Genomic DNA, 15281 nt, shown 5'->3' on the forward strand with positions numbered 1-15281 from the left:
CCCTTTCTTCCCCTACCGATCTTCCTAGTTCTTATGTTCCATAGATGAGAGATTGTTTGTTTTAAACACACTGTAAACATCTGTTTACTGTTTACTGAGAATGAAACTTTTATTTATTTTTTAAAGATTTTATTTCTTTATTTGAGAGACAGAGCAAGCAGGAGTGGGGGGAGCCGGCAGAGGGAGAAGAGAGCTCCCTGTTGAGCAGGGAGTCTGATGTGGGGCTCAATCCCAGGACCAAGATCATGACCTGAGCTGAAGGCAAACACTGAACTGACTGAGCCACCCAGGTGCCCTGAGAGTGAACATTTTTATAAAGCCTCTTATTTTATAGGGGCAAATACGCAGGGTTAACCCTGGTTGGAAGGACCAAGGAGACAATCATACATTTGATCTCAAGACACGCCTTAATTTTGGACTCAGCCTATGTTTCGTAACCACCACCTAGTGGCAGTGTACTTAAATACTGGGATAGCCAAGGGTTTCAGAAACATCTTTTACATTCACCCCAGCAACGTCAAGGTCGTTTTGTGGCACCAGATCAAAATTAGATCTTTCCTCCAGAATGGGGGACTGAAGAACCAGGAAATTAAGACATCAGAAATCTGGGTAGGAGTGGAGTAACTGTGGAATATAAATATTAAGGGCAATACTGTACATACCAGCATTTTCGAATGAGTGGAGCTTTTACCAGTAGGAGTGCGTAAGATGAGTCCAAGCAGTCCAGGAAAACGCCATGTTGAGGATGAGGAGGCAGGGAGCAGAAGGATCAAATGAAGAAAGGACACAAGCCATACAAATTATCTAAGGAAAAGCAATACAGGTGGCCAGAGCAACAAGTGCAAAGGCCCTGAGGCAGGCCCATGTTTTGCTTCTTGGGAGGCTAGTGTGGCTCAAGCAGAGAAGCAAAGAGAAGAGGCAAATCAATGTGGCTGGAAAGGTGGGCAGGGGTCTGATTCTGTAGGGTCCTTGGATTATGGTCACAACTTAAAATTTCTTTCTAAGTTGACAAGAAGCCATTGGAAATTTAAAGTATAAGAGTGATACAGTCTGGTTCATGTTCTAAAAGGATTACTTACTATAGTTACTATGCAAAAAGCAGACTACAAAGGGGCAAGGGCATCAGCAGGGACAGGAGCAGAAGTCTATGTCAGCAGCATGAGGAGGGGGAGGGTGGTACCGAAACAGGTCATACTAGATACACAGATACAGACACATACATAGATGCATACACACACATGCATACAGAGGCTCCTGGGTGGCTCAGTTGGTTAAGCGTCTGACTCTCTTGATTTCACTCAGGTCATGATCTCAGGGTCATGAGATCAAGCCCCACATCAGGCTCCAGGCTGGGTGGGAACCTGCTTGATATTCTCTCTCTCTCCCTTTGCCCCTCCCCCCGCTTAAGAAAAAGACAGACAGAGACATACATATGTACATAAATACAGACATAGTTACATAGGCAAATACATACATACATAGGTACACACATAGATAAATGTGTGTGTACATATATATATATATATATATATCTCCACCTCATCACACACATTTATAGGAATGATATGGTCTTTACAAATATTTAAAAAATTATTACTTTTCATGTAAAAAGATCAATGTAGTCAAGTACCTCTATATGGACCCCCCCCCCAAAAAAAACTTTGCAAGAGTAATACTCATGACTGAAGTTTAGAGGACACTATACTCTTTTTTTTTATCTTAATATTTAGATTTTCAACTATACAATATTTTTCTTGGCAATTTTTCTTTCTTTTTTTTAAGATTTTTTTATTTATTTACTTGAGATATTGAGAGAGACAGAATGGCGGGGAGGGGAGCAGAGGGAGAGGGACAAGCAGACTTGTGGAGCCTGATGAGGCTCTGAGATCACAACCGGAGCCGAAACCAAGAGTCAGATGCTTAACCGACTGTACCATCCAGACTCCATGACGCGAAACTCTTGATCAAAACACACTATCAGAGAACCAGCTAAATTTTATATGTTCATCTGAAATATCCTCTGATCTCCTAAAATAGCTTGTTATTCCAACTACAAAAAAAAAATGCCTAATTTATTTCTATCAATTCATTTCACCCTTCCAGCCAGATTCACCTCTGGAGAGTAGACAGAATAAAAGGAGATACAGGAAGACTAAATTCTTGCATTAGTTACCTTAGCAGTCAGCCGATTGTTCCCCAGATCCCTTCTCTCCTCCTCCTCGGTCATAGAGACACCCAACATGGTCCCCAGACTGCTTTGCAGCTGGATGTGGCCATGCAACCAAATTCTCGCCAACAGAACGTGAGCGCCAGTCACGGATGTCACTTCGGCCTCATCCACTCAAGAAGAAATTCCTTCCTGGACCTCTGCGCTCTGTCTTACTGCTGGCTGCAAGGTAGCTCTGATCATACAGAAGAGAAAAATCCGCTAAGGCAGGGGTTCTCAATCAGAGGCAGTACTGCTGCTCCCTAACTCCCACAGGACACCTGGCAATGTCTGGAGACAGTTTTGGCTGTTAAAACTGAGGGTGAGGGACTAACTACTGGCATCTAGGGGGCAGAGGCCAGAGAGGCTCTAAACACCCTACAATGCCCAGGACAGCCCCCGCTGTGAAGACTTGCCTGGCGCAAAACGTCAGCAGTGCTAAGGTTGAAAAACCTTGCTCCAAGGCCCTGTTTCTCAACCTTTGTGCATAATCATTACCCAAGTATGTTCTTAAAATGCAAATTTTGCTTCAGAAAGGATGGGATGGGATCTAAGAGCCTGCATGTCTAATGAGCTCCCTAGGGGATGGTACATAGAGCAACAAGATGGAAGGAAAAGATCTCTCGTCTCTGAATAACCTCGGGGAGCACGGCTGCCCCAGCAGCCTACACTGGCTGGCATGCCCATGCTATGCAAACACATACAACCTGCACCCCCGAACTCACAGTTCTCAGCTTATGTTCCCTCCGAGTGACTGGTCGCCAGGCGGCACTGACTGCTACAAACTTCGAATATTGCCCTTCACTGTGTAGGAGACAAATCCTCTACAGTATTTAAGCCACTGTGTGTTGAGGTCTCTGTGTTCAGCACTTTCATCTCTACCCTAACTAGTACAGCAACCATCTGCAAACAGTGGATGGTTACATCAATACTGCTGTTTGGCAAGAGACTCAGAAGAGCCCCGAAGGTGATTATTTTCCAGAAAGGGAGAAAAAAGCAAGGGAAGAAAAGAAACGAGAAGGTGGCCACAAGAGATGTCCGAGGAGAGCGTACTCCTGGGTTAAAAAATGACCATGAGAAGACTGGCTTCATGGTTCTGGAAGTCAGAAGTCAGAAATGGGTCTCCATGGCCTCAAGTCAAAACAGTGTCAGGCTGCGTTCCTTCTGGAAGCTCTAAGGAAGAATCAATTTCCTTCCCTTTCCCCTTGCTTCTAGAAACTGCCTGAATTCCTGGGCTTGTGGCTCCTTCCACTATCTTCAAAGGCAACAACAGGAGGCTGAGCCCCCCAGGTTCTCTCCCTCTGCCTTCCTCCTCCCCTTGAAGGGATCCTTGTGATTACACATGGCCCATCCAGACAACCTCGGATGACCCCATTCAAGTTAAGCCGTCACAATTCCACCTGTAACCTAATTCCCCTTTGCCACTCGATCCAGCATATTCACACATTCCAGAGATTAGGAGGAGGACATTTTTGGGGACGGGGACATATTCTGCCTTTCACAGGTTAGAAAGTGGGCTATTCCCACAGCCAGAAGGTGGGAAGTGAATTTGACAACTCGGGAAATGCAGACAGAGTGCACAAGACAATGAGGTGATAGGTCAATTGAGAGCAAACAGAGATTATCTTCTGGGCACCTCCAAAGGTCACCACAAGCAGGGCAATCCTAGGAAGCCAACATGCCCTAAAAATAGCTTTTTATGGTTTTTCAGTATAAAAGGATGATGGGCAGGTAAGAGTAATGCAGAGTGATGTTCTCTAGGAACTCTGGGGATCTTGATGCAGTCCGCCCTAACCTCCCTAACTGGTGTTTGATATCCGTGCTACATAATACTTTCTGTAAATTAAACTTAGCCTAACATTATGATAAGAGTGTCCTGTATTTCAGGTACTCCCTGGAGTGTAACATTCCAGAAAACCAATTATCTGGGGGAATTCATGAAAACGTGCGCAGATTAATAACAACAAACAACGAACGTGTAGGCCACGTAGATTCCAGCACATCATCATTATTCTATCCTCGCAAAATCACTGTGGTTTTCTTAGAGGCCGTGATTCCCATTTTAGAGATGAGGAAACAAAGGCTCAGAGGCTAACTATGTGTCCATGCCCACAAAGCAAGGTCGACACAGAAATCAGACTCAGATCCTGAATTTCTGATTCCAGGTTCAGCTTTCTTTTTCAAAACACCACACAGCTCCAAAGAGTCAGAGCGCCCTGTGAAAGAGGTACTCGAGTAGTCAGTCTCCAATTTCCTTGGCTCCAGAGACACTGAAATCTCAAAAGCCCTGCAGAAGCTTTAACCTGGAGGCACAGGAAAAGGTGTATCTCCACCTACAGTGAGTGAGTAACAAATCAAACACAGGGACTCTGCATAACCACTTGATTATTGAACGAAGTTACATCATTCTGATAATGCATCTAGAGCAACATAATCCAAGCTACTCTCGGGACATAATGGTCAATCAGAAATAATCCAAGCTCTTCTAAAACGTTGTCACCTGACTAGTGACAACCACTGTGTGACTCTGGCACCGTCACCTGCCCTTCTGAAAGTCTGACTCTCTTTACTGGCAAAAGATAAGGAAGTATCTACTTCGTAACGCTGCTGTGAGAAACACTTAGATAGTGTTGTGTGCTGGAGGGAACCTTTTGGGGAGACTGTCTAGCCCACACAGCTGGGTTGAGTGGGTTTTTCTTTCTTGCACCCAAAATAGTCTTGCAAAAATAGTATTGTGAAGAACAATTCTTAGCCAGAGTTCCCAAGAAATGTGTTATTTCTTTTCAGAAGCCTGAAGTTTTGCAAGAAAACTTAGCACACAGAAGGTACTTCTTTTATTCATTAATTCATTGATTCAAAAACAGTGATGAGGGGCACCTGGGTGCCTCAATCTGGTGAGTGTCCTGATTTTGGCTCCAGTCATGATCTCGGAGTTGTGAGATTGAGGCCCCCGTTGGGCTCCATGATGGGGGTGGAACCTGCTTGAGATTCTCTCTCTCCCTTTCCCTCTGCCCCTGCCCTGTGCTCACTCTCCCTCTTAAAAAACAAAAACAAAAAACAAAATCAGTGATTAATTCACCACCATTATGGAGCACCTACTGACCTGGGCCAAGTACTGACCTGGGCACTGTCAAGGAAAAGACAGACAGGACTCCAGGTCCCTTGTAGTTCACCTTCCAGCAAGATGGAGGTGTGTAATTCGTATGATTTGGGAAAGCAATATAGTCTTTGAAGAAAATAAAAACAGTGGAATAAGCTCAGAAGTAGAAACAGGTTTTTAAAAAACCAGGTAGCTGGGAAAGGTCTTTTTGAAGAGGTGGAATTTAAACCAACACCCGAAGGATGAGGAGACACAGGAGTTTAGAGTCTGCGGGCAGAGTATTCTGGTGCAACGAACAGAAAATAAAAAGGCCCTTCAAGCAGGAACAAGCTTGGGCCCAGAGCAGAAAGGAAGGCACTACCCCAGTCTGTGGCTGGGACCAGATCCACCCAACACCCAGCCTGTCCCATAGGCAGGCCAGTCATCCGACAAGGGAGATACAGAGCATCTAGCAGGAAAGGTGCACAATTATTATTTGCTCCCATGCAGCTGGAAGGACAACACTTCCTGGGAAAAGTGCTTTGAGACAAATTAAAGGAGATGCTGTGTGTTCGGGGCCAAAGGCTCCAGTCTGAAGCCCAACTTCACATCCTGAGCCAGTTATTGGGCATCTTTGTGCCTCAGTTTCCTCACCTGGAAAACACGGGTGATACCAGGACCCGTGTCCCATGGTTCCCGTGAAGACTGAATGAAGCCGGTGCCCGGAGCAGAGCATGGTCATTCCCACCACCACAGCCCTTCTTTCCCACCCAAACCTTCTGCTCCCTATTCCCCTGAAAACAACGACTACTTGTCCCTGGTTTGTTTTTTCTGCTTTGTGCATCTACATCTACTAATTTACACCAATCCAACGGTTAATCCACACCTCATCACGGTCCAACCATCCTTGAATTGAGGACATAAAGCAGAGCACCACCCCCCAACAAGGAATTATAACTCTGTTTACTAATCTGAACAGTAACAGTTGTCTTACCATCTTCTTCTTGGTCAAATAAAGGGCACAAAGTAAGGGAATCTTACACACAGAGTACGACATTTTGGCCATGTTCACAGAAACAATATTTTCAGACCACTCTCAAACACACCTGACCTCAGTTTGGCGGCTCTACCACCACCACTGTCACTAGCATCCCTACAATGATGACCACTGCCTCTGAATTCCAATAAAAAAGAAGAGGGGATGGGGGAGGGGAGCTGGAGGGGAAGGGAATGGGAAGGGGGATGGAGGGCAAAGAAAGACATGCCATCCTAGAGAAAGAGGTGTCTCGATGGACTCCTCTCCTCTGCTGCCCCTCAGTAAAATATTAGAATTTTGTTCTTACAAGTCCCTTGCAATTTTTGCTAAATTTATTCCTAGTTATTTTTTCTCTTTGGTTGCTTCTACAAATAGAGCATTTTCTCTCATTATGTTTTCAAAATGGTTGGCATAGGCATATAGGAAAACTATAGATTTTGCATAGTAATTTCCTTACCAATCCCCTTAATGAATCCCATTACTGTTCCTAATAGATTCATGGGAGAATTCGTCATCTTAGGTTTTCCATTAAGAGATGAAATTGTGGGCAAGTGGTAATAATTCTACCTTCCCCATTCTCATTCTTTTCCTCATCCAAGTGCATCATCAGTTAATTCCTGAACAAAGATAAGTAACAGTGATCATTATGGGCATTCTGGGCTTGTTCTGAATTTAATGGGAATGTTTTTAGTGTTACAACATTAAAGATGACTCTGGCTTTGGGGAGGATCCTATTTTATCAGCAGATGTTCTAAAAATCAGGAATAAATATTTAATATTATCAGCTGTATTTTTAGCATCCATAAAATGAATCACAGGATTTTTCCCATTTGTTCATAGTGAGAGTCAATCACATTTAGGTTGCCTAAGATCGAACCATCCTTCCATTCCTGGAATAAATTCCACTTTGTCAGAGCTCTTATTACCTTGGAATGTAATCATTTACTTGTCCATTTCCCTATTTTATAAGCTCTTTCAGATCACTGGCCATGACTGATTCAGGTTTGACCCCATCACATAGCTGACAATCAATACATGTTTAAATAATAAATAAATGAATGAATAACTAAAGTAACAAGGGCACTGGACCTCCCCAGACTAACCCTTTGTACCTCTTTCTAAGTTAAAATACTCAGAGAGATCAGGTACCTGTCCCAGGCTGGATCTTGACATGTTTAATGAGCATGTGGTTCAACTGGCCCCCACTTCTAGCATCAGAACCCTGGAACCTCATTCTCATGGGGAAATTGTTCCCTATGGTTTCAGTGAGACTTACTCTGCTTCCCTGCTCCCACCACTATCCCAACCCAAAGGGGTAACCACATAACCAGGTCTAACTGGAGTACTACATTGTGACTCCTTCAGGAACAGGTACATGACCCAACCTGGGCCAAAGGCAACTCCAGGAATTTCTTACAAAAACTCTTAAGAAAAATGATTTCCAAAAGAACTGATAAACATAAAATATGTTTGTCTGGGGTTGCTGTTTACCATCTTGACTAAAAGATGGTAAACCAATCTGAGAATAAAGCAAGGTCAAGGAAACCATGTCAAAGAAGGGAAAGAGACAGAGACCTAGTGATATCATTTGAGGCCCTGGATCCAGCAGTTCCTGAAGTCATTACCCCCTAGATTTCCAATTACATAAGCCAGTAAATTACCTTTTCTATGTATATGATCATTTCTATGACCATTTTCTATTACTTGCAACCAAACAACAAAAAAAAAAAACTACCACTGTCTAACTCATGTGTTGTTTTGTTTCCCCACAAATATGCTTTGTACATTCTTAAATAAAGGCCAAAAAAATTTTTAAAGGGAGGTAATCCTAACTAGTGAGTGTTAAAAAACAAAAACCAAAACCTCAACCACCTGCTTTTAATTAACGGCAAGATGGGTTGAAAGGCTCCCTTAGTGAATTATAATTTCAGACTGAAATTCCCAAGACAGTTATAAAGGAGCTTGTTAAACCGCAGAAACCAATGGAATCAAGAGATTACTTTAACAGGGCAGTGGTTCAATCAGTTCCAGAGATATCATCCATTATGCAAAACCAAAACCTTTAATACTTCCTACCGTACGACCCTAGCCATCTCTCATTCACCTAAAATCTGGAGGCCTCTCTCCTGACTCAAAAGTAAAAATGACTCTACAAAAATAAAAATAAAAATAAATTAGTCATGTCATGACACCTAGAGAAAACCAGCGAAAGGAGCCAAATCTCCAGCCCAGGGAGTTTGTGGGGGGTCTTCTCGAATAGTTGGGCCTTCTCAAATACTTTCAGTTCTGCAGAAAAACTGAAGGCAAGCACGCCCTTGGCATTCTAAATGCCTCCGTAGCTATCCAGGCCAAGCAGCATCAATTCCTACTGTAGGTTCAAGAAAATGTCAACGCACAGGCCCAGAGTGCCAGCCCATTTCCCTATCCCAGCCCCTTGGTGGAGAGTTCTGGCTGCAGCTACTTCGTGAAATCAGACTCTTCTCCTCCTTCAGCTCCAGTTACAACAGACCAAATTCTGGAATCCGGTTTTGATTATTCTCTGGAGAGCCACTTAAGAGCGGCTTCAGGGTTTGAAATCCCTCATTCAGACATAATCTTGAAATAAAAGGCTATATTCAAATGAAAAATGCATTACAGCTTTCTCTTTAGGACCTTCAGTCCTGATGGGCAGGAAAAATGAAGAAGAAAGGCCAGGGGGAAATGGAGAGAGAGAAGGAGAGGAAAGAAGGAGGGAGCGATGTCCCACATCACAAACTCATTTCATCATCGCATAATCCCTTGGAAGATAAGGAATACTGAGCCCATTCTGCAGGTAAAGAAACAGAGGCCTGGCGATCACACCAGGAAGACACAGTGGCCTCTGGCTCAGAGACGGTAACAAGCTCCGAATAATGCTTCCCTACTAGCTTCCTCCCTCCAAAAAGTCTAACACAGAAGTCTGTTCTAGAACCCAAGTATTTCACTAAATGGACCCTTTGGAGGCAATTAAGTCTCAGTATCTAAGAAACAGATTTTTTTTAAAAAAGAAAGAAACAGACCTAGTAACCTGAGGTCCAACAGAACTAGTAGTGTGGCAGGGCAAAAGCTAAAACCCAATTTTTCCATCTTTCAGGTCTTACTGACCCCACCTGACCGGAATCTATTTTATAGGTGCAACTTATCTATATGGATCACAAGCGGTGCTCCTGATTAATGAGTGAACAACTCAAGAGCCGTCCCACCTTCAAGAAAATGTTCACTGAAAACAAAAGGGAAAAAATGTATTTGCGAATTGTCTATTTCTGCCTCAGTGTTCCTGTTTATCTCCAGCTCCTTTTGTTATTGTTGCAATCTATCTGGGAGGTATCCACTGCTTGCTGTTGCAAAATCTGTAAAGGGGGAAAAATTTCGAAACTAAAATAGCACATGTAAGCCACAAATCTGGCAACTGCAAAGTGTCTGGCTATGCCAGTTACTTTCTGAAATGAGTTTAAACCAGAGGTCACAAACTGGTAGCCAGCTGGCTGTATCCAGCCCACAGATGTGTTTTGTTTGTCCCACAGTGCTGGCCCACACAAGGCTTTTAAGAAATTTTAATCGGTTTGCCAACATCAAAAACCAAGAGATTTCACATCAAAGCCTGGATTTCCAATTTCTCCTACCAAGTGGAGGATGTGGTAACAGTTGCCCATGGAAAAGGGTAGCTGCAACGGAGCAGTGGTTGAGACCTGCAGACAGAGACATGCCCCGGGGTTCTCCCCGCCTTGTCTATTTCACTGGGTATCTGAGTTTGTGACCCTGGGTTTAAAGTCAGGCAGATGTAGATTACAAAGCCAATCATCATTAGACTTTTCCCAAAAAACATCCCCAATAGTAGACTCTTCAGTCAATATTAGGATAGCTGTGATCAAAGGTAAAACATAGGAGACCAAAATGATTTGAGAAATTAAAAAAACAAATAGGAGTTGGGTCCGTTTGGATTTCTGCTCTAAGATACTCATTTTTTTGTGTGTGGGGGGATACATTCACCTTTATTACTTCATTTATTCTCCCCAAAAATCCAGCGAGGAAGGAATTATTCCCAGATAAACAAGCTGAAAATGAGTGATGTTAAATCAGTTAGCTATCCAAAATTATCCAATCAGTAATTTGTAAAACCAGATTTTGAACCCAGTTTTGTCCAGCTACAAACACTGTGCTTTGGAAATACTGAAAGAACCCTTTATAAAGCCATGAGGCTTGCTTCTGCCTCAGGGCCTTTGCACCTGCCATTCCTGCTATTGGAAACCTCTCTACCCAGATCTCTACATGGAAGAATCTTATTCTTTTACTTCATTTACATCACTCTCATAGGGAAGTTTTCCCTAGTCGTTTGATTTAAAATAACCTAGGCGTGCACACACACGCACACACCAATTTCTCTCCAGACTCCTGCTAGTCAATGTGAGGTCCGGGGATCAGAAGCATCAGCAGCTCCTGGGAAGTTAGAAATGCAGACTCTTGGGGCCTTCCACAGACCTGCTCAATCAGAATCCTGTATGTTCACAACATCCCAGGTGACACGTGCACGTTTAAAGCTTAAAAAGCACTGCTCTACTAGGAGCCCTGCCCGGTGGAAATATAACATGAGTCACCAGCATGATGTTACATTTTCTAGTAGCCACACAAAAAAGGTAACAAGAAAGACTGCTCTGTCTCCCCTGCCCACCACCTACCTAAATGTCAGTTTCAGGAGCACAAGGTGCTTAGTCACCACTTTACCCCCTGTCCTTACAAGAGCTCTGGGTACATGGTAAATATTATTAAAAGGTTTGTTAAATATAAGAAGGAAGGAAGGAAAACATCCTGCTAGTATTTTATGTGTGGTGGTGGGATATGAGGGAGGAAACCAAGAAACCGCATTGAGAAATTGGACAGATGTGGTCAGCTCAATCACTGACCAGCTAAGCAACGCTGAGCAGGTCATTTGCACTCTGAGGACCACCTGTAAAACACGAAGGCTGCTATTTCACTCACAACCCTCATTATGATGCTCAAACGTGAGATGACATCCACAAAGCGCCCAGCTCCATAAAGAACAAGCATTGCCTAACTGCCAGTGCCTTTTTCTGGCATCCTCCCTCGTTCTCACTCCAGATACCTAGTGCAAACAGTGCTGAGGACCACCTTCCTCCGGATAGCACGAGCATGACTATGGGAACCGTTTTCCTAAGTGACTTTCCCCTAGTCGATGGGAGGAGCATATTCACCGTTGGCAGTGCAGACCATCTGAAACCATGGAGGTTCCCTTCCCATCATCATTTTGGAGCTGAGGTGTTTCCAAAGCCAAAGTGGTGGACAAAGGACAGCACTTCCTGTATAGTGTGTAAGCCACAGGGGAGGCCACACCGCAAGGCAACCCTATCACTTGGATGAGTTCTGCCACCCCCGCCAGGTCCCACCCCTTAGAAGAGTATAAGGTCTCTGCCCAGGCAGCTTGGAGCAGCCCATTCTGAAAGGTGCCTTGGGGCTTTGCCCTTTTATCTTAACTGGTTTGGAGGGGTGGGGAGTGGAGGGTCGAGTCTACCCCCACTTATGAGTCATGGGCTTGGGTCAACCCACCAAAGGAGGCTTGCTTCTCCCCATACCTTTAACACTCTCATCCTAATCCATTAGTCTATCTTCCCCTGGAATCTGAGGCACACATTCTAATCTCAAATGTGTTTTTAAATCACATTAGATCAACAGCGTAGGAGAAAGCAAAACCCAGATTTAGACAAGACTGGAGTGACACGGAGGAAACAAAACTCTCAGGGCTGTTCTGTTGGGATAGGACGAAAGCCCAAACCAGCTGCTGCCCCCCAAATTCTTCTCGCTTCTCCCTCTGGCTGAAAACACCAAACCCCAGAAACACTTGCAGAATTAGCAGGCTCTCACAGAAGCACCTCGACGAGAAAAAGGGAAAGAAAACAAGTGGGGGAGAGAATCAAAACCTTTCATCTGTGGCCCTCTCCTCTGGCAAAGAGAGGAAGATTTTGCATAGACTACTCCTTGGATGGGGAGGAAGTGTGACCATTCAAGTACATTCATGCACGGATGCCGCCATTTATAAGATGCAGTTGGAGCAGGGAAATGAGAGGAAGGGTTTCCCTTACTGGTTTGAACTGATGCCGTGGTTTCCTTTTCTACAACATAATGAGGATGTCATCCCCTCTTCCTCCAAGGCAGAGAGACAGGAGACTGAAGAGATGGAGCCTAAGAAAATCCCACAAATACCCTCAAAGCACTGTCGTCCCTGGTAAGGCTGGAGAGATATCCGAGTAGCCCCAGCACACTCCCGTGGGCCGAAGGAGTTTCTAGAAGTCTTCTCAGCAGCCAGGTTTGGGTGACTACTGATACCCTCTGTGTTACAGAGAGTCTTCTCCAGCACTTGCAGTCGGCACCTCTGAGCACTACAAAGATCTGCCGTGGGTGAGACACTAGGGTCAAGGACGGGGGGTGGGGGGCCCCACAGAGAAATGGTCTTCTTAAGTGAGGATCAAGGGAATCTGCCCATATGTCTTGCGCGTAACAGTTTTGCAGATGGTTACCAAATATTCACACTTAGCCCCAAAGACCCCATGAGGGATGGCTGGGAGTACCACAGTGCCGGGCTAGAACCTTCCACAGCCCTGTCATGCCTGTCTCCATGCCTCCTCTTCCCAGCCTATGCACGAAAGAAGATTAAGAAAATCTGGCATTTCCTATCCTCTCATTCAGAAAATTCTCCAGCCCCACGGATGGGACCTCCTGACACGCATTCCACCACGCACCTTCATCAAACTTTAAGGTGTCTGAATAAAACGCTCCCTTCTCTATTTCCAGCTGCTACAAGGCAACCCAAACACATGTTGGAAAGATGTGATCTTTATGCCTCTCTCTCCCCCAAAAGGGCACTTGGCACTTCTCCCGAGATACGCAGCTTTAAAATTAGAATTGGAAAAAGCCACTGTTACCCTCGTAGGGCTGAGGCTACTTCACAGCAGAAACCAGACCATCCCCATAACGAACAATTAAACAACTGAAACCCTCCCGGACATCATACCCCTTCTCTATATTGCCGTTGTTGCATTAATCATCCTAACACCTTTTTAATTATAATCGCAAACTGGAAACCATGGCTCGTGATGTTATAAATACTGATTTTCCAGTTAAATTAGGCATTTGCTGTTTTATGTTTTGATAGGAAGGGGCTGTTTGAAGCCTCCTAAAATATTGCAATTAGTTCTCGCTGTTGAAACAGACAAGACATTAACAGACACATTTGCTGTTTCAGTTTAATGTGGTGGAATGTTTATGCCTAAGTGTACTTCTCTCAAGCTTTGAAAGCATAAGGCATATTTTTTAAAGTGGAAGAAATCCATCACAATACACCCATTTATTATCTATTTCTTAAGTTAAGCTATTTCTAAAACTTTTCCCAGGCTGTAATTTAAACTTGGAAAGCACATCTCTTCAACAGGAAGGAAACTTGTCAGGAAACAATCCTCCTATTTTACCTATTGACTCTGTTAAGATGATAACATCACTTGAGCTGACAAAGCCTGTGTTTCTGTTTGACAATTGCAATTAATTACTGAGATGCAACCGAGATGGGGCCAGCCATCCAGATCTATTTTCCGGAGAGATATAAAACGGAAGGGAAAGTGGGGGAGGGGGAAGCAAAGGAGGTTCCTTTTTGGAATCTGCACCAGTGTGGGGTTAAATGCTATGGCTGGCAAGAAAGCTGGATTAGTAATTTATTTTACCTGCACCTAACTTTCTACTCCTGTCTTCTCCCTTTCTCTCACCACTGGCAGAGGGTGGAAAAGGAGAGGTGAGCATTTCACAAGCCAGGAGCTCCAATCTGTTGCAAAGGAGGCTCGGGTTAGAAAGGGCACGGGTGCAGTGCACAAAAACTCTTAGAGCACCAACTGTCGTGTAGATACTGATGCTGCCGAGGCAAAACCAACTCAGGGTTCATTCAGCCACCAGGGATAGAAAGTTCTGGAGATGCGGGGCATCCTCGGTCTTTACTAGAAAGCCCAAACTTGCCAGCATCATCTTTTTAACTGTTGCCTGTTCATTTTGCTCTAACCTGAAAATACTAAAGTTGGATTCCAACCACGCAAATGCGTTTCAGGGCGATTTTGCGAGATTTCAGGGGATCTCAAAGCCCTTAGATCCATCTAGCTACCCTGCTTCATTCCTCGGCATCCCCAACGCAGAAGCGCAGAGCCCCGCCAGAGCCCCAGCTAGGAAACACCCCGCGGGCACGAAGGCTGGGGATTCCCAGGCTAGGAGCTGGGCAGATTTAGAGGCACCTCCCCGGACCAAGTGCCTGAGGCAGGCAGAAGCAAGGCGACACACCTCCACCCCTCGCCCTGAAATAAAGTGATCCTTGACCAGCGTCCAGCCCTCTCCGCCGCTCCCCCTGAGCAACCCCGCCAGGGTTGGCAGAGCCCCCGTTGGGACTAAGGGCTCTCGGGACGGCGGCACCTGGGCGTCCAAGGGCCCGGACAGCGGCGGCTCGCCCTCCGGGTCTCCCCGTGCGTCCATCCCATCCCGTCGATCCCAGGATCCTACCTGTACCACTCCAGCCCCTTTTCGTAGTTCCTGTCGAAGAAGTGCGGCTCTACGCCCACCGCCCGAACGTCCGGGTGGACTCGGATTGCCTCCAGCAGCGCGCGGGTCCCTCCTTTCTTGACCCCGATGATAAGCGCCTGTGGCAGCTTCTTCTCCCCATAGTCCGGGGTGCTGGCGGCGCCGCCCCTCTCGCTGCTCCCGTTGGCAGCTCTCCGGCCTGCGAGCTCCTCGTCGGTGGTGCTGGACTCCTGCGCTTCCCTCTCCAGCAGCGCGCTCTGCGCCGTGATCATTTCGCCAGGGGCCAGCGGGGTCCGGAGCCAGGCGTCCCGGGCGCCCCCGCCGCCGCTCGCCAGCCCCCAGCCGTCGGCCCCGGGTGCTGCGGGCTGCTCGGGGGGCTC

The 15281-nt window shown here is 45.5% G+C and overlaps 1 protein-coding gene across 1 annotated transcript in view; it reads right to left on the reverse strand.

Moving 5' to 3' along the window:
- The window catches only part of HS3ST4 (heparan sulfate-glucosamine 3-sulfotransferase 4), a 391665-nt gene extending 376390 nt beyond the window's left edge, over window positions 1-15275 (reverse strand). Inside the window, exon 1 of the mRNA XM_034670228.1 lies at window positions 14884-15275. Coding sequence (XP_034526119.1) covers window positions 14884-15173 — 290 coding nt within the window. The 5' untranslated portion in view covers window positions 15174-15275. The remainder of the gene's footprint in view (window positions 1-14883) is intronic.
- Window positions 15276-15281: the final 6 nt, after the last annotated feature.

Source organism: Ailuropoda melanoleuca, chromosome 10, assembly GCF_002007445.2.
Source record: "Ailuropoda melanoleuca isolate Jingjing chromosome 10, ASM200744v2, whole genome shotgun sequence".
Classification (NCBI taxonomy): Eukaryota; Metazoa; Chordata; class Mammalia; order Carnivora; family Ursidae; genus Ailuropoda; species Ailuropoda melanoleuca.